Raw genomic sequence first — 18661 nt, 5'->3', positions numbered from 1 at the left:
AAAAGTTGATTTAAATCATGATTTCTCTTTGCATTAATTGGTTTTTATCATCATATGCTTGCTTGATTGGCGCCTAAGTCTGTTAGCTTATTTGTATTTTGCATTTCATAAGTCGGTCAATTTTACCTCTCTAAGTGGGAGTGAGAAGCTAGTCCTTCATGAGGTTTTCACCTCCGTGCAGGATAGTGGATCACTTTCGGGATACATCCGTACCTATGTCTTCGTGAGATTTTCATCTCCGTGCAGCCATAGGGAAATGTATTCCCCTGAACCAAACTCGGTCCATATGAGCCTATAATGGGTGAGGATCGAGGAATCTGTTGGTTCGGGTACCTTTGCTCTAGAAACCAAGCCTCATATAGTGAACCTTAGGAACTCACCCTAGGTAAAATTACTTTGAACCTCAGTAGATACCTAATTAGGAGTTTTACTATTTCTTGGTTGTATTGTATTTAATTGATACTAACTTGTTGTGTTTTACCTTAATTGCATGGCATTACAATTGCATGGCATTTCATTATAGAAAGGCGTTGGTTCGTATTCAGTTGCTAGATAGAAAGCTTATCATGGAAAAAGGGTTCTTGATAGAGTGGAGGATAATGCGGCTGTCCGAACTTGGGCTGAGATGACGCAACGCGAAAAAGGTGATAGTTTGGCTAAGGGATACGTATCGAAATTATGAGACTTTACCCGTATTAGCGTAACCCAGAATAACTTGCAGGAGTTGAAAGAGGTTTAGGATCAATGGAATAATGAGGTTAGACAGTTATTCTTTTCAAATTATGGGGATTTACCTTATTTACTTGATATGATGATAGATAAGCATCTGTTTCGAGCTTTTGCCCAGTTTTGGAACCCGGCTTATAGTTGCTTCACATTTGAGAGTGTTGATTTGGTACCTACAATAGAAGAGTACATAGCTTTACTTCAGTGTTCAAAGATTCTAGTAGACAAGGTTTACTCGAAGGCTGTAAATGCGCCAACCTTTTTGAAGAGCTTGATGAATATAACGGGGATGAGTGAGCAGTGGGTTACAGCTCGGATCAAGCAAAAGGGGGATAGCAAGTGTATTCCCTGGAAAATTTGAAGGACATCATTCTAGCGCACCCGGATACGAGGAAGAGGGTAGATGTCTTTGCTTTAAGTATATATGGTTTGGTTGTGTTCCCTAAGACTTTGGGACATATTGACGAGGCGGTCATTGACTTATTTGATTGGCTTGAAAAGAGAGTTACACCAGTTCCGATAATTTTGGCAGAAACCTTTAAGTCACTAAATGCATGCCGGAGAGTGGGAAAGGGTAGATTCATTGGATGTGCTCAGCTCCTACTTGCATGGTTTCATAGTCACTTTTGGAAGGTTGACAAAGTTTCATATCGAGTCTTCTCTGAAGTTTATTCACTATTGAAGGAGATAGTGGCTACACCAAAGAGGGATGACGTCTCCGAAGAGAAATGGATAACAATTTTTCAGAATTTGCAAGAAGATGATATCGAGTGGAGAGCTCCGTGGTTGCTTCCAGATGAGATTTTATATCGGTGTGAGGATTTTGACTGGGTTCCTTTGATTGGAATTTGGGGAGCTGTTGGTTATGCCCCATTGCTAGTGCTCAGGCAAAACAGGTCTAGGCAGTTTGTGCCTGCAACTCAGGGACTGGCCGAGTGTGAATTCTTGTATTGGGGCGATGGTTACAAAAGGAGAGTTCGTGAGATGGTCAGTGCATGGAATCAGACTCACCGAATGAAGGGATTAGCTGTGGGTCCATTGACAACTCCCGAGTATAGCGAATGGTGGGCTAAGAGGATTAACGATAACATTCCTAGGCCAAATTCAGAAAATAGTCAGTTGATGGGGGAGCATTTGCATGTCGTCCCTACTGAGCTGGAAATCATAAAGTAGGACTTTGAAAGAAGAAATGCAGAATTAGAAAGGAATAGAGTAAATGGATGAAGAAAAGATGAATTTGAGATTGGATGTGGATGTTCAGAAGCTCGAGGCTGATAAATTAAGGAATGGGAAGAATAAGGCCGAGGAAGAGTTAGATAGCTTGAAGACGGATTACAAGAAGCTGCGTCTGTCAATGAGAACAGTCGGGCTTGGGAAAACTTCAGAGTAATGGCGTGAAGAGATTCGAGAAGAAAGAAACAGGTCAGACCGGTGGAAAGAAAAATTCAAGAGGTTCAATCACGAAATGAAGCTTTAGAAAAGCGTTTGTTAGAGAGCCAAAAGGAAAAGGACGAGCTAAAGGACAGGGTGGTTGAGTTAGAAGGGTCTCTTCGGCAACACAGAAGTCAAAATTCTATAGTAGAGCTAAAGGCAAGTCTAAGCAAGATTGAAGAGATGAAGGGTAAAATAGAGGGGCTAGAAGCAGCGTTGCGAAATTGTGAGGTTCGGATTGAGCATCTAGAGGCAAAGGAAGGTCGTTAGAATAAGCAACTTTAGTATTTCCAAAATCAAGTTAGAGACAGGGATCATGTTATGGGAGAAGCTATGGTCCAGATTCGAGAGGTAGCAGATCACCTACAAGCTTTGGCAGTACAGGCTGACACATTGAGCGTGAAATATGAATTGGAGTCAGACCGGGGACAAGAGTTGGCCTCGTTACTTAAAAAAATTAAGATCTTGAGTCTTAGGGCAAAGCCTTATTTGTAACCGATTCTATGTAAAGAGATTTATTTTCTAATAAAGTTTTCTGAAAGTAATCGAAATTAGAATTAATGCCTTTTTGCATTCATTCTCATACATCGCATCATATACATTAAAAACTATTAAAAGGTTCTGATTAATCAAAATCATGCCTCAGTTAACCTGGAAACCAACCAGCCAACCCAGCATCATTACTGTACAAGAGCGAAATCAAAGAATATGAACCAAAGATTGGAAAAGCTTGAACAGTTCCAAAAAGAAATGCAGGATCAACTTTAGCAACAGATGTAAGAGCAGCTCGAGAAGATTCAACATAAAATGATGGATAAAATGATGTAATCTCAAGGAAGTATGATGACAAAGTTACCGCAGTTGTTGACTAAATGGAAGGATAACGGAAAGAGCCCTATGGCCAATGTTGAAGAGGAAAGTGATGATGGACCCCTGTATCCTCCAGGCTTCACTCTCCCACATGTGCAGCCCCAAGCAGAAGTGTACCCGCGTAAATCTTCTGTTACGATTAGGCCTCAGCAATTTCAAGCCGATGATTCAAGGTCGATGAATTACCAAGCTGGATCAGGCTCTAGCCCTGAGAATAATCCTATCAATCCTGTTTTCCCTGAATTCGATGAGGCAGTTGAAAAAGAAAAAGCAAAAGAAGACTTGCCAAGGCAATTTGAAGAAAAGTGGAAGTGGGTGGAAGAGAAATTCAGGGCGATGGAAAGCATTGAGAGATATGGTGGGATTGATACTAAAGATTTGAGTTTAGTTCCAGACTTGGTGCTCTCTTACAAGTTCAAGATGCCAGAGTTCGAGAAATATAATGGAACCAGTTGCCCGGAAGCCCACATTACCATGTTTTGTAGAAGAATGACTGGATATGTCAATAATGACCAACTTTTGATACACTGCTTTCAGGATAGCCTCACAGGAGCAGCATCTAAATGGTATAATCAATTAAGCCGTGCTAAGATTAGTTCCTGGAGGGATTTGGCCCAGGCTTTTATGAAACAGTACGGTCATGTGGCAGAAATGGTTCCTGACAGAATTACTTTGCAAAATATGGAGAAGAAGTGGAATGAAGGTTTCAGGCAGTACGCTTAGAGATGGAGGGAGGTTGCAGTTCAGGTCCAACCACCGTTCCTTGAAAGAGAAATGGCGAAGCTCTTTATAAATATGCTGAAGGCTCCATTCATCACACATATGTTGGGAAGTGCCACAAAAAGCTTTTCTGACATAGTCATGAGTGGTGAGATGATTGAGAGTGCTAAAAGAAGCGGGAAGATTGATGTTGGAGAGAATAACAGAAGGTAAGCCTCAAAGAAAAAGGAAAGTAAGGTGAACAACGTGAATACATATAACAAATCGGTTACGGTGAATCAGCCCAGAAAGGTAGTGGCTAATCAACATGGTTCATCAAAACAGGAATCTGGTGCGAGGCCAAGTATTGAGAGGCCCCAGTTCACACCAATTCCAATGTCATATAAGGAGTTGTATCAGAATTTATTCAACACACACGTTGTTGCCCCTTTTTACTTGACCCCTTTACAGCCTCCGTATCCCAAATGGTATGACGCGAATGCCCAATGCGATTACCATGCAGGAATAACGGGGTATTCCATAGAACATTGTATAACTTTCAAAAGGCTTGTTGAGAAGCTCATCAATATGGGTGTTGTCAAGGTAGATGATGCATCTGGTACAGGAAATCCATTACCCAATCACACTGATAGTGGGGTAAACATGATGAGTGAAAATGTGGGAAGAAGGGTCAATGAGAGCGTTGCTAAAATAAAAATCCCTTTGATGTGGATTTGGAAGGAAATTGTGAGAAGAGGGTTAATTGTCTCGGGTTCAGAAGGATGTTGTGAGATCCCTGATTATTGTGAGTTCCATCATGAGGTGGGACACGAAATTCAGAAATATGGAGAATTCAAAGCTCTGGTCCAGAGTATGATGGATAATAGAGAGGTGAAATATTTTGAAGAGGTAGAGGAAAAAGGAAGTACATGCATCAAAGTCAATGTCGAGGATTCCAAAGGTTAATCATCCTGTAAGTATCATCTCACGCCCTAAGGTTAATGAGGCTAGGGTACAGGTGACACCGAAGATTGTAATTCAGAAGCTAGCAAAGTTCTCATATAAGGATAGCAATAAGGTCCCCTGGAATTATGAGTGCGACGTAACAGTTTCGGGAAAAGAAGCTTCAGTTAGTGTTGCAAAAGAAAACCAAAAAATAGGTTCTTATACGAATACTGAGAAGCACTGTGGTTGGATAAATTCCCAAGCAGAGTCAGCGGAGGGGAAAGTTTTTGCGGCAGAGCAAAAAGAAGAGAAGACAGTTGAATCTAGGCCATTGATTAATGAGCCAATAAAGGAGGAAGAAGCCACTGAATTTTTGAAATTTCTGAAACACAGTGAGTATAGTGTGGTAGAGCAGCTGCATAAGCAACCAGCTAGTATATCTGTGTTACCTTTGCTCATGAGTTTAGAGGTGCATCGAAATGCATTAATGAAAGTGTTGAATGAAACATATGTGGCTAATGATATTTCTGTTAGCAAGTTGGATCTGTTGGTTAACAATATAAGCGCCGACAATTTTAACTTTTTCAATGATAACGAAATACCATCTGGAGGTATGGGGTCTACTAAAGCTCTGTACATTACTACTCGGTGTAAATGATACATGCTGTCGGGAGTTTTGATTGATAATGGATCTGCATTAAATGTGTTGCCCTTATCTACTCTCAATAGGCTACCTGTGGATAGTTCACATATGAAAATGTGTCAAAATGTAGCAAGGGCATTCGATGGAACAGAAAGGAAGGTTATGGGGAGAATTGAGATACCATTGCAAATTGGCCCAAGTACTTATGAAGTGGATTTCATTGTAATGGACATCAAGCCTTCCTATAACTGCTTGTTAGGGAGACCTTGGATACACTCGGCAGGGGCTGTGCCTTCATCATTACATCAGAAGTTAAAGTTAGTGTCAGAGGGATAGTTGGTGACAATAAATGCCGAGGAGGGTATTATCGCGTCAGTAACTAGTAATGCACCATACATGGAGACTGATGAGGAGGCGATGGAATGTTCTTTCCGATCTCTAGATCTTGTGAATGCAACATTTATTGCTGAGGGGAATAGAATCCCAGTGCCAAATATATCCAGGACTACAAGAGTGGGTCTCCAATTAATGGTGGGAAGAGGAACTATATCAGGAAGAGGATTGGGAAAAAATTTGCATGGAGGAGTTAATGCACCTGTGATGAAGGAAAATTTTGATCATTTTGGTCTAGGCTATAGACCAGATATAAAACAAAAAGAGAAAAGAAATAGAAAAAAGACGTGAGAGGAGAAGGGCACGCCTTAGTGGGGATGAAGTTAAGTGGGAGCCTATGATTTTTCCTCACATATCCAAGACCTTTGTATCAAGGGGGTTCATTTATCCTGGACAAAGAATGCTTAAAGAAGAAGGTCTTGAAGCCAGGTTGGGAGAAATTCACATCAATGCCATAGACGCAATTGAGAGAGAGACATTGCTAGAGATTCGCCCTTATGAACCTGGAGGCGAGCTGAACAATTGGACTGCTGAAAAGATTCCTGTAGTTTTTAGAGCTCGTTCAGAGTAATAGTTCAGAACATCCTTGTTGTTTTTGACTTTAAAAATATAAATTTCTTTATATGCATATTTTGAACGTTATGATTCTAATAAAGTACACTTTTTGTATTCATTTTTGAGCCAATAGTCTTTCATTCTTTTCGAGTAATTATTCTTTTATTCTTTTTCCCCATCATTCTTTTATTCATTCATTGTCATATTTGCTCATAAATTCACACTTTCTTTGAATACTCTTTGGCACCTATCATAGGTCCCCAGATATCAATGATATGAATAATGCTGCTTCAGATTCAGGATCTCTTTTTGAGCAAAACATATGTTTAGAGGGATCGTATGATTTTGAAGATGATGTAGACTGTGGTGTATCTCCGGACTTATTGAAAATGGTAGAACAAGAGGATAAGCAAATCCTACCTCACAAGGAATCATTGGAGATTGGGAGCTTGGAGGAGGGAAATGAGGTAAAAATTGGAACTGACATTACTGCCAAAACAAGGCGAGACCTTATCGAACTACTCCGTAAATTCAAAGATGTCTTTGCATGGTCATATCAAGATATGCCTGGGTTAAGCATTGATATTGTGGTACACCGTCTTCCTATAAGAGAAGATTGCAAGCCAGTTCAGCAGAAACTCAGGAGAATGAGGCCTGATATTGTGCTAAAGATAAAAGAAGAAGTCAAAAAGCAATTTGATGCTGCATTCTTGCAAGAAGTCAAGTATTCAGAATGGGTAGCCAACGTTGACCCTATCCCTAAAAAAGATCGGAAGGTGCGAATGTGTGTGGATTACAGGGATTTGAACAGGGCTAGTCCAAAAGATAATTTTCCGTTGCCTCACATTGATACTTTGGTGGATAATACGGCAGGCTATTCACCGTTTTCTTTCATGGACGGTTTTTCTGGATACAATCAAATAAAGATGCATCCGGAAGACATGAGAAAGACCACATTCAACACTTTGTGGGGAACGTTCTGTTATAAAGTAATACCCTTTGGATTGAAGAATGCGGGAGTAACTTATCAAAGAGCCATTGTGACTTTGTTTCATGACATGATGCACAAGGAGATTGAGTTTTATGTTGATGAAATGATTGCAAAATCCAGAACAGAAGAGGGGTATGTTCAAGTTCCGAGGAAATTGTTTTTGAGACTAAAAAATTTCTAGCTCAAGCTTAATCCAACAAAAGTGCACCTTTGGAGCCAGATCAGGGAAGCTGCTGGGCTTTATAGTCAGTGGGAAAGGAATTGAGGTTGGCTCGGACAAAGTCAGGGCAATACGAGATTCGCCTCCACCACACACTCAGAAAGAAGTACAAGGTTTTCTGGGAAGATTGAATTACATTGCTCGATTTATTTCACGACAAACTGAGAAATGTGACCCCATATTCCGTCTCTTGAGGAAGCATAATCCGGGCGTATGGGATGAAGAATGTCAGATAGCTTTTGACAAAATAAAACAGTTGCTGTCTAATACTCCAGTGCTATTACCACCTAGTCTGGACAGACCATTAATACTGTATTTAGCAGTGTTTGACAATTCAATGGGGTGTGTGTTAGGCCAACATGATGAGACAGGAAGAAAAGAAAGGGCAATATACTATCTCAGCAAGAAATTCACTGATTTTGAAGCGAGGTACTCATCTATCGAGAAGTTATGCTGTGCCCTGGTTTAGACAACTCGGAGGTTACGATAATATATGTTGTATCATATGACTTGGCTGATTTTAAAGTTAGACCCCTTAAAGTATATGATGGAGTCGACTGCTTTGAATAGAAGGATGGCCAGATGGAAAATCTTACTTTCTAAGTTTGACATAGTGTATGTGAGTCAAAAAGCCGTAAAAGGGAGCGCAATAGCTGACTTTTTAGCTAGCAGAGCCTTGGAGGATTATGAGCCTTTAAACTTTGATTTTCCAAATGAGGATTTGATGTATGTGGCAGCCACTGAAGAAAATTCCCAAATGAATCATGTATGGAAGCTAAACTTGGATGGAGCCTCAAATGTTGTGGGTAACGGAATTGGGGCAGTACTGGTATCTCCAAGCGGAGATCATTATCCTATTGCTAGCAAACTGGATTTTGACTGTACGAACAATATAGCAGAATATGAAGCATGCATTATGGGCATTCGTGTAGCTATTGAACGTAAAATCAAAGTGCTAAAAGTGTATGGGGATTCCGCATTGGTGATTTACCAACTCAAAGGAGAATGGGAGACAAGAGACCCTAAATTGATCAGTTATCGAAAGATGGTTCTTGAATTGATAGACGAGTTTGATGACATCACTTTTTGTTATCTTCCACGAGATGAGAACCAGATGGTTGATGTGTTGGCCACTCTAGCCTCTATGATCCAAGTGAAAAAGTTAGAGGACATGAACCCTATTCAGATGAGTATTTTTGAAACCCCAGCTCATTGCTATAATGTTGAAGAAGAGGAAAAAGATGACCGTCCCTGGTATTTGAATATATTGCGATATGTGAAAAATCGTGAATATCCAGATCAGGCAGCAGAGAATGAAAAGAAAGGGCTGAGAAGAATGGCTATTGACTATGTTTTAGATGGAGAGATCTTGTACAAAAAAGGGAAGGATCAGGTACTACTAAGATGTGTGGACGCAGTAGAAGCTAGAAAAATTCTAGAAGTGGTCTATGAGGGTATCTGCGGAATGCATGCAAATGGTTTCACAATGGTCAGACAGATCATGAGATTTGGGTATTTTTGGTCAACTATGGAAAAAGATTGCATCAACTATGCTAAGAAGTGCCATAAATGCCAAATTTATGGCGATAAAATGTATGCACCTCCTTCACCTCTTCATGTTATGACTTCTCCGTGGCCTTTCTCTATGTAGAGTATGGACGTCATTGGGCCAATATAGCCAAAGGCTTCTAATGGTCATTGCTTCATTTTTGTAGTTATTGATTACTTTACCAAATGGGTGGAAGTTGCTTCATATGCAAATGTCATGAAGTTAGCAGTTAGTAGATTTTTGAAAAAGGAAATCATATGCCGATATAGAATGCCTGAGAGGATCATATCCGATAATGCGTTAAAATTTAAACAATAGTGCGATAGCGAAGGTCTGCAGTCAATTCAAGATCAGACATCATAACTCGTCGCCATATCGCCCAAAAATGAATAGCGCAGTAGAAGCAGCCAATAAGAATATCAAGAAAATTGTGGGAAAGATGACTGAGACTTACAAAGACTGGCATGAAAAATTACCATTCGCCCTCTTTGCTTATAGAAAGTCTGTCAGGACCTCGACCGGGGCAACACCTTTCTTTCTGGTTTATGGGATGGAAGTAGTTTTACCTATTGAGGTAGAAATTCCTTCTCTCCGGGTATTAGCTGAGTTGAAATTGGATAAGGCAGAATGGGTTCAATCTCGTTACGATCAGTTGAACTTAATAGAAGGGAAAAGGTTAAGGGCTATTCAGCACGGTCAGATGTATCAGAAACGAATGATGCGAGCCTACAACAAAAAGGTTCTTCCTAGAGAATTTCATAAGGGGTAGTTGGTATTGAAAAAGATCCTTCCTATACAAAGGGATTTTAGAGGTAAATGGATGCCAAATTGTGAAGGTCCATATGTTATAAAGAAATCCTTTTCAGGGGGAGCTTTAATCTTGAGCAAGATGGATGGAAAAGATTTGCCAAACCCTGTAAACTCAGATTCAGTTAAGAAATATTTTTCTTAAAAAAAAAGAGGAGAGGCCAATGTGAAAACCCGCAAAGGGCGCCTTGAGACCAAGGGGGATTTGAGTTAAAACCCGAAAAATGGCGGCTCAAATATTGATCAAGTGGGGCATCCGGTGATCGTGCAATGATTGAATCAGTGGGAAAGGGGACGTAACATCTTGGGGCATCGACAGAGTACTATAGATCTTCTAAGCACATGTCGAACTCAGAGTGGTCTTCAGAAAGTTTGCGCAGAGAAGTTCAAACTGCAATAACTGGGGCACCTAGTCTTCTCAATATTTATATCTTGGAATACTTCATTCTTTTTCAAGATACGTGTTTCCAGTCAAAATCTCTTTTATTTTTATTATTCTTGATGATTTATTTATCTCATATTTTATTCTCAATAACTTTCATCTTATCCATTTTGATAGTGTTGTTCAAGCATTTTCTATTGAAACAACGATTAATGGGCTAATAGTACTTTTACAAAGAAAGTTTTGCATATTACTCTAGAAGTTTCTAAATAATACAGGAACCTGAAACAGGACTATTGTTTGGAACGCACTAGGTTTAAAGGTTGGAAATCTGAGAAGAATGTGTATAAATTAAGACTATCTCTTTGGATTTTGTTGCCAAAAGCATTGATTGAACAAAGTGACAAGATGGGGTGTTAGTGACAAAGCTTCATTGAACAAATGACAAAGCTTCATTGAACAAATAAGCAGTGATCACCTTGTGATAATAAGAGGTTTTCGCGGAGAAGGAAATCATTCATTTGTGCATAAGCATGTGGCATGACACCCTGAAAATGGTATAAAGGACCAAAGTGCTTCACATTGCGATAAAAGAATATTGAGAAAAGTCATGTTTTCCGACCCTTAGGTTACAGTGAAGAGATGTACAAATTCTGTGTCTCCATGGATTAAACTTTGAAGTTTACAGTAGGGGCAGTTTGATTAAGTGTTTTTTCGGAGATGCTAGCTGAGAAAGAGGACGTGGTAGTGCGTCAGTAATATGATCTTAATAAACTTTGAGTAATGACAACCTGAGCGGGATCATTCTCGAAATAATAATATTTTACATTCACTCAAATGTCATTCAAACATGTCTAGTTAGGAGCATTTGATTCATTCTGGTCATGACATCTTAATTACTAGGCATAATTAGGTTCATAGATTTGAATTATACAGGTCATGTTCCCCCAGAGAACAAACTGGTGAAACTTCAGCCTTATCTCCCGGGGCAGCAGTGGAGTAGGTTGAAAGTGACAGATCTTGCCTTCCTGTATTGGCAGCGAAGCAGTTTGAAGACACCAGTCTTATCGCCATGACGTTAATGGAATAGATTGAAACCACAATGACGAATCTTATTTCCTTGACGTTGCAGCGGAGCAGATTGAAGCCACGACGGCAGATCTTATCTCTCTGGTGTAAGGTTTGGATTAGTTGAAGTGGAGTGGATTGAAGCTGTGGACGGCGAATCCTACCTCTTTGGCATTACAGTGGAAAAGATTGAAGCCACAACGACGGATCTTACTTCCCTGGCAGTGTAGTGGAACAGATTGAAGCTACGACGGCAGATCTGGTTTCCCCGACATATCAATTAAAAAGATTGAAGCCACAACGGCGGATCTTACTTTCCTAGTGGTGTAGTGAAACAGATTGAAGCTACGACGGCAGATCTGGTTTCCCCGACATTGCAGTTAAGTAGATTAAAAAATAATAATCCTATTTCCCTGAAGTTGCAGTGGAGCGGATTAAAACCATAGATCTTATCTCTTTGAAGTTGCAAAGAGCAGATCGCATACAGTCTTATCTCCCTGAAGTTGCAGTGGAGTAGACAGAAGAAACTAATCCTATCTCCCTGAAGTTGCAGTGAGCGAATTAAAATGATGAATCCTATACCTCTGAAGTTGCAGTAGGTTGGATTAAATCCCCATGACAGATCTCATATCTTTAAAATTGCAGCAGAACAAGTTGAAGCTACAAGTCTTATCTCCCTGAAGTTGCAGTGGAGTAGATTAAAAATAGCAAATTTTGTTCTTTTGAGAAGCTACAATGTACAAATTCTATCTTCCTGACATTTCAGTGGAGTAGATTGAAGCACTAGTTTCTATACTTTTGAAGACGCAGCAGGTTGGAATGAGGCTATTTAAAGAAGAAGAAGAGCACTAAGGTCCAGCATGACCGGGCAAAATTGGTTATTTTTAAAGTCTTTGCTATGTTCCCATTACATGATAATGAGCAAAGAGGGGCAGCTGTAATACCCAATTGTTGCCCGGGGCCCAAAATCATTTACACAACCAAAACCTAACCTAATGCCCAATGACCCAATACACCAGACCTAATCCTAAGCAAGCCCACTAGCCTAAAACACTAAACAGAATCAAAGAACCCTAGGAAGCCGATAGTCCCGGCGCCACAACTGCCCACGTCACAGCAACCACCCACGATCAGCATACCTTGCAGTTTCCACGTACCTGCAACAAATCACGACCACCAACAGAAATAACGGTAGAAAATACAAAGGAAAAATGTAAAAAGAAAAGGAGGACAATTTTTGAGAGTTTTTTGGCTCCCTTATTTCGGCTATATAAAGCCAGATAGAAATCTGTGAAAGGGGTTAGCAAAATTTTGTATTGAAAAAAATTAAAAAGAAAATACAAGAGAGAAAAACATTTTTTGAATGTGACGGATTTTGTTTTTTTCCTCTGTTCTTTTTACTGTTTTTATTTTATTTTGTTTTTCTTTTGTTTCTTAAAACAAAAATAAACAAAGAGAGGAAGGAAATGAGGACTTACTGTTGTGAGTCGTCGAAAAGCGTCCCTGATTCGTCGAATTCTGGTCGAAAATGGGAAATGACTGGAACGGCGGAGGGGAAGGCTACGACACATTTGTGGAGTGGCTGAAGAATTGATTTTTAGGGTTTTAAAATTGGCTTTTATAGGGCATTAAACGTCGTCGTTTAGGGCCTATTTTAGTGGCCCCAAAACGGCGTCGTATAACCTATATCCATGCGCAACCCGATCCGACCCGGTGAGGATCCGAGTATTTCTTCAAAATGGGCCATTTGCGCAATTGGTCCCCCTATTTTGTAGTGTTTTTTAAAATTTTTTTATTTCTTTTAAATTTTGCAAAATATTTTGTATTGTTTCAAATGGGTCCAATGCTGCGCAGCGTTTTGGGAGGTTTGGGTAAATTGTTTTTTCGGTCCTCTTCCTGTTGCGCGTGTTTTAATTTGCTCCTTTCCTCGTTTTCTATTTTTGAATTTAGCTTTTAAATTCTGTTGATTTTCCTTAATCTTTCATTTTAGGTTTTTTAAATTTATTTTATTAATATTGTTATTATTATTATTATTATATTATATGTCATTATCATTATACTTACATATATATGCGCATATGCATGTTAATACATATATGTATATATTTTAAACGTTTTAAATATATATACATATATGGACTAAAATAATTTGGTCAAAATTTCAGAAATAAGGACTAAAATAAAAGGTAATGGAAACTAACAGGGACCCATATTGGAAATAGACCTTGCGACGACTCCTCACTGCAACATGTGGAGACGCGGAGGGACTTTCACGAAAATTCCCCATTTGTTTTGATTATAAACTCAAAAAAAAAAAAAAAAAAACTGAAAACTAACTCTTTTTTTTCATCCCAGAAAAGCGTTTTAACTCCTTTGTTTTGCTGCCAGTTCTCTGCTCCTCTGTCTGTTTAGTTTCCGGCGAGGCTGGCCGCCGGAGAACCCAACGGTTCTCCAGTCTCCGACGGTGGGCATGGTGGCCGAACAAGAATGTTTGATTTTTCTTTTTTTAAAACATTTTCTTCATATTTTTTTTTCTGTTTCCTCTGTTTCTGTTTGCTGTCTATCTCAGGTGAGGCTCCGCCGCCGGAGACCCAAAAGTCTCCTGTTACCGGCAGCGGGCCACCGTGGCCGGTAAATAAAACCCTCCTTTTTTAAAAAAAAATGTTCACATTTCCTTTTCTCTACATTTAAAAGAAAACGAAAGAACACAAGTTTTTACTCTTTTAAGAGCTTTTGTTTTCGGAAAGTGGAAGGATTTCTCCTTTCTCTGTTTTTGGCTTCTCGATTCGTTGAGGAAAAGGAAAGGGGCTGAATAGCATAACCATAATTGAAGGTGGAGAATCCGATGGTGCCAACACATACTCAGATAGCCAAGTCTGCAAATGCTCACTGTGCAAGAATTCCAGAGGTGGTTCCACATCACAGTCACGATCGACTGTTTTAGGGAACACATTCTGTTTCCGACTCCTCTTCCCTCCGGCCTCCACACAGTAGAACTAAGATTATTATTTTTATTTTCCGGTTCAATGTATATAATTGAACCGTCGGTCCAACCGGTTTCAACAGTTACTACTTTTAGATACAAGAAGACAACAAAATGATTTAATAATTTTTATTGACATCAGAGAGAGAGAATTCGACAGGGAAAAAAAGGGAGAAACTTTACTGTCTGACCTAAATTTTATTATAATCGACTATGGTGTTAAGTCTTCTGAAATCAAAGATCCCCAAATACCCATTTCATGAAACATTTCAAAATCCAAATTCGATTCGGATTTCCTCCTTTGATCATCAATAAATCCATATGCTGAAGAAACTTCAATCGTTAAATCAAAAGCTACAATTTTTGAGGAGCTTAAAACACTAGGGTTATGGGAGCTGAAAAGAAATGGCTTTTCACTCTCTTTTCGACAACAATTTTCTCCATTCTCCTCCTCTTACTTTACTCGATCTCTGTTTTCAGCTCCCCTAGACTTTTCCCTTCTCTAGTCCAACATGGTCTTCATTCTCCACCAGCTTTTGCTTACTATTTATTTGGTGGAAAAGGTGATAAGGATCGGATCTTTAGGCTACTACTTGCTGTCTATCATCCCAGGAATCGATATTTGCTGCAACTTGGTGCTGACGCTTCCGATGAGGAAAGGTATAGGTTGGTTTTGGCTTTGAAATCTGTGCCTGCTATTAGGAGCTTTGAAAATGTGGATGTTATAGGGAAGCCTGATAGGTTTTCTTCAATGGGGTCTACACATATTGCTTCCACGTTGCATGCTGCTGCTATGTTGATGAAGCTTGATCGTGGCTGGGATTGGTTTATTGCTTTGAGTGCTTTGGACTATCCCTTAGTTACTCAAGATGGTAAGCAGTTTCAGTTCGTTTATTTTTTTGGATTTATATTATTTTCGTTTTTATGGAGTAGCTATGACAATTGAGGCTTTGATTTGGAGAAATGTTTAATTTTGGATTTACATGTTCTTGATTTAGTTGGAATCACTTGGTATTTGATTGAATTTGCTTTGGTTGGTATAGAATATGTGGTTTAATAAGAAATGGACCTAAGATTTTCTGCTTAAGGTGTTCTTTATGATCAATTGGATTGGTTGAAGATTCTGTGTTGGATGTTTGCTGGGGAATTTCTGTAATCAGTATGAACAGTTTACCTCAATCAAAAGGTTTTCTTTGAGTTGGTCGCTTGCATTCTGCCAAAATTTGGTGCAATGTTTCCAATCTTAGAATTTTTCCCACTGTCTAAAATTTGGATATGATTCAGAAATGTTGTACACTATCAAAGGAAAATTATTGATTTTGATAGTGTTTCTAACTAGTTTCTTGTTCTATTCAAGTTATCATGATTGCAAGAATTCATTTTTGGCTTGTCAAGTTATTAATTTACTTAAAATGTAGGCTTTCTTTCTGACTAAAGAAAGATTTCTAGACGAAAGCAAACTAGCAATCTACATTTTGAGGCGATTTTAACATTGCCAAAATGAAACTTTGAAAGCTATCAATCAGATAAGAACTGTTAACATAGTTTATTCTAAGACATATCTGGTCCTGAGAACAGATTAGATCAAAAGCATCTAGTGTTTTGCCTACCTCTATGACACAAAGATTCTCTTGAAGCTGATTTTTGAGTGTTTTGAGCTTATTATATTGATGATTCATGAGGTTTCAGTCCTACACTTTCCTTTTTGGGTCTAAATCTGCAAAGTTTTGCTAAAACTTTTAGTTTAGTGAAGGGATCTGCCTGTTGGAATATTTCTTACTCTGATAGAGCAGTGGTTGGCTTATTTTTTGGCTGGTCCAGCATTTCTAGTGTTTCTATTTCGAGGTCTGATTTAGGGATGGCCAGACTTTGTTGTTGGCGCACCGATTCTAGAATTATTGATTGTTTTACGTATGAATTTAAATCCTTAAGATATTACACTTTGGTATTTAGACAGAAGGCCATTTTCCTCGCACCAATACAAACAGAGGGCATAGTATATTTTATCATTTGCGTTTCCTGTTGAAAATAAATAATATATTTTCTTCTACAGAAACCATTCTAGCTATAGACTGTATCTGTTTTTTGTTAATGGCCTACTTAAATGTGCGAACAGAGGTTAACACTCTTAAAGTAAGCTAAATTTATCTTCAGAAAAAGAAATAAAAAAAGTTAGTATACTGATACTGATTTTATTGCTAGGCGCTCTGCATCTGAAGTTTATGCTACTGTCTGACTTATTATAAATTATTAAATGATTGATTGTTTGTTAAGTGTTACAAGGTTTTTATATGAGTATGTATGTGTGTGTATATATATGTGGTGAGACAAATTCTCATAATGAACTAATGAATATATATATTTATATATTTATGTGCAAATATGTTTATGGAGCTGAAAGTGCTTGAGTTCTGATGCTCTTTACTTATTTTATTATACTTGGGTGCAGAGTCTGGACAAAGTAACACTTTTGCAACTAGGGAACTCAGGTTTATAATGCAGTTATTTATTATACCACTTTTTGCTTAAAGTTAAATATATTTCTAAATACTTAAGAACAATCACATCAAAACTGATTTTCTGAAACATTAATTTAAACTTGAATTAGTTTCTGCTTATTGTCTTTAGGGTACATTGAAAATCTTGGATTGATTTTCTGCTACAGAGAAGCTTTAGACTGAATGCAATGGAAAATCCTAAAACTTGTTACCAATGCTACTAGGCTATAAGTCCTCTATCCCATAGCCTCCTATTATTTGTTTCTCTCAGGGTCAATATAAAATACCTATAAAGGAATCAAGGTGCCCACTGACACATGCGCCATTGGTGCTTCAATGTCGTATTGGAAAAAATCTCAGATGTCCCCCTCTATCTTTCCTGCATTTCTTTTTCTCAGTATCAATGGTGGGAGTTTCTCTTGCTTGCGCGCTATGCCTATTTGTCCCTCATCATGCTACTTTCCATTTTCATCTGTGCTTTTTGTTGTTCTTAATTGTATCTAACTTTTTCTTTTTTGGTTGTGTTTGTTATCTCAGATTTGTCCCACGTGTTCTCCTCTGTTAGGAGGGACCTCAATTTCATTGATCATACTAGTGACCTTGGGTGGAAAGAGTAGGCAAAACCCTTTTTATGAGATCTATAGATCCTTCTGCTGCACATTCATGATTAAATCTAAATCATTTTTTTCGGATTTTATGCAGAGATCAACGGGTCCTGCCTATTGTGGTTGACCCAGGGATTTACCTAGCTAGGAGGACTAAAATTTTTCACGCTACGCAGAAACGGCTAATGCCTGATGCTTTTAAAGTGTTCACAGGCAAAGTCTATAATCCATATTATTGCTTTACATTTCATGAAAATTATATATATATATACATCTTTTCTTTGGAGATGCTACAGTTATTAACAGTTTGGTATTGAGTTGCAGGTTCGCCATGGGTTGTCTTAAGCAGATCCTTTCTGGAATTTTGCCTTTTCGGGTGGGATAATCTGCCTCGGACCCTTCTGATGTATTTTAACAATGTTATGTTATCCGAAGAAAGCTATTTTCATTCTGTCATTTGCAATTCACCGGAGTTCAAGAACACTACTGTAAACGGTGATTTAAGATATATGATCTGGGACAGTCCTCCGAAGACGGAACCCCACTTTCTCAATGGTTCTGATTATGATCAAATGGTTCAAAGTGGAGCAGCATTTGCAAGACAGTTTCAGAAAGATGATCCTGTGTTGGACATGATTGATGAAAAGATCCTCAAGTGTGGGCGAAACCGAGCTGTCCCAGGGGCATGGTGCACTGGCCGGCGAAGCTGGTGGGTAGATCCTTGCTCACAATGGGGCGATGTTAATGTCTTGAAGCCTGGACCACAGGCAAAGAAGTTAGAGGAAACTATACTAAACCTTCTTGATGACTGGAATTCACAGTCCAATCAGTGCACATGAAGGGGTGTGAAGTGCGAGCTAAAAAGTGAATATCTCAGAGACTCGGTACATTGATCCTGCATCCAAATTTCATGAAAGGTTCGAAAGAATACCCATCAGATGAGATACATTATTTGGTCGACGCCTTTGGCTTCAGGGTTCATATTCAATGGTAAAACCAGAATGAGTAAGAGGAACTCCCTCTTGAGCTGCCATTTGCATGCTGTTGTTATTATATGTTGTCCCCACCCTTCACGTTGACGTTGGAAGACAAAATCATTCATTAAAATCTCGTGTTATATTGCACCCATAGTTCCCTCTCTCATACCAGCAATAGGACGATTTTATGGCTACAAAGTGTAAGAACAACTTAGAAAACAAGGTGAGAAAAGCCTGTTTAACACTATTTATCATTGAACTAATTATTCAGTAGAATCTTTGTTCTTTCTGATGAAATGAGAACGTGCACATTATGACA

General features: G+C 38.8%; 4 protein-coding genes across 4 annotated transcripts; all 4 read left to right on the top strand.

Moving 5' to 3' along the window:
* Window positions 1–811: 811 nt before the first annotated feature.
* On the top strand, window positions 812–1899 carry LOC105784846 (uncharacterized). Its single transcript, XM_012610767.1, has 2 exons — window positions 812–970; window positions 1090–1899. The coding sequence occupies exons 1-2, from the start codon at window positions 812–814 to the stop codon at window positions 1897–1899; spliced, it is 969 nt and encodes a 322-aa protein (XP_012466221.1).
* Window positions 1900–3888: 1989 nt separating this feature from the next.
* LOC128032539 (uncharacterized) lies at window positions 3889–5650 on the top strand. Its single transcript, XM_052621154.1, has 4 exons — window positions 3889–3956; window positions 4035–4635; window positions 4724–5304; window positions 5401–5650. The coding sequence occupies exons 1-4, from the start codon at window positions 3889–3891 to the stop codon at window positions 5648–5650; spliced, it is 1500 nt and encodes a 499-aa protein (XP_052477114.1).
* Window positions 5651–5710: 60 nt separating this feature from the next.
* LOC105784847 (uncharacterized) lies at window positions 5711–14095 on the top strand. Its single transcript, XM_052621127.1, has 10 exons — window positions 5711–5994; window positions 6083–6274; window positions 6519–6630; window positions 6691–7038; window positions 7189–7385; window positions 7474–7815; window positions 8044–8866; window positions 13692–13743; window positions 13849–13910; window positions 14027–14095. The coding sequence occupies exons 1-10, from the start codon at window positions 5711–5713 to the stop codon at window positions 14093–14095; spliced, it is 2481 nt and encodes an 826-aa protein (XP_052477087.1).
* On the top strand, window positions 13656–18661 carry LOC105785726 (beta-glucuronosyltransferase GlcAT14A). Its single transcript, XM_012611863.2, has 4 exons — window positions 13656–15134; window positions 17298–17373; window positions 17463–17578; window positions 17690–18661. The coding sequence occupies exons 1-4, from the start codon at window positions 14651–14653 to the stop codon at window positions 18202–18204; spliced, it is 1191 nt and encodes a 396-aa protein (XP_012467317.1). The 5' UTR covers window positions 13656–14650; the 3' UTR covers window positions 18205–18661.

This window comes from Gossypium raimondii, chromosome 1, assembly GCF_025698545.1.
Source record: "Gossypium raimondii isolate GPD5lz chromosome 1, ASM2569854v1, whole genome shotgun sequence".
In the NCBI taxonomy this organism is placed as follows: Eukaryota; Viridiplantae; Streptophyta; class Magnoliopsida; order Malvales; family Malvaceae; genus Gossypium; species Gossypium raimondii.
This window is presented reverse-complemented; position numbering and strand designations above follow the sequence as displayed.

Bases quoted from the DNA above. Each gene is read 5' to 3' on its own strand.
- LOC105784846 (XM_012610767.1), top strand. From the start codon at position 812: ATGATAGATAAGCATCTGTTTCGAGCTTTTGCCCAGTTTTGGAACCCG. The intron at 971-1,089 runs GTAAATGCGCCA...GAAAATTTGAAG, and splicing joins ACAAGGTTTACTCGAAGGCT to GACATCATTCTAGCGCACCC.
- LOC128032539 (XM_052621154.1), top strand. From the start codon at position 3,889: ATGAGTGGTGAGATGATTGAGAGTGCTAAAAGAAGCGGGAAGATTGAT. The intron at 4,636-4,723 runs GTAGAGGAAAAA...TCACGCCCTAAG, and splicing joins AGGTGAAATATTTTGAAGAG to GTTAATGAGGCTAGGGTACA. The intron at 5,305-5,400 runs GTACATTACTAC...TACTCTCAATAG, and splicing joins ATGGGGTCTACTAAAGCTCT to GCTACCTGTGGATAGTTCAC.
- LOC105784847 (XM_052621127.1), top strand. From the start codon at position 5,711: ATGGAGACTGATGAGGAGGCGATGGAATGTTCTTTCCGATCTCTAGAT. The intron at 5,995-6,082 runs GTGAGAGGAGAA...CTTTGTATCAAG, and splicing joins AAAAGAAATAGAAAAAAGAC to GGGGTTCATTTATCCTGGAC. The intron at 13,911-14,026 runs GTAAATAAAACC...GTTTTCGGAAAG, and splicing joins GCAGCGGGCCACCGTGGCCG to TGGAAGGATTTCTCCTTTCT.
- LOC105785726 (XM_012611863.2), top strand. From the start codon at position 14,651: ATGGGAGCTGAAAAGAAATGGCTTTTCACTCTCTTTTCGACAACAATT. The intron at 15,135-17,297 runs GTAAGCAGTTTC...TTGTTATCTCAG, and splicing joins TCCCTTAGTTACTCAAGATG to ATTTGTCCCACGTGTTCTCC. The intron at 17,374-17,462 runs GTAGGCAAAACC...GATTTTATGCAG, and splicing joins AGTGACCTTGGGTGGAAAGA to AGATCAACGGGTCCTGCCTA.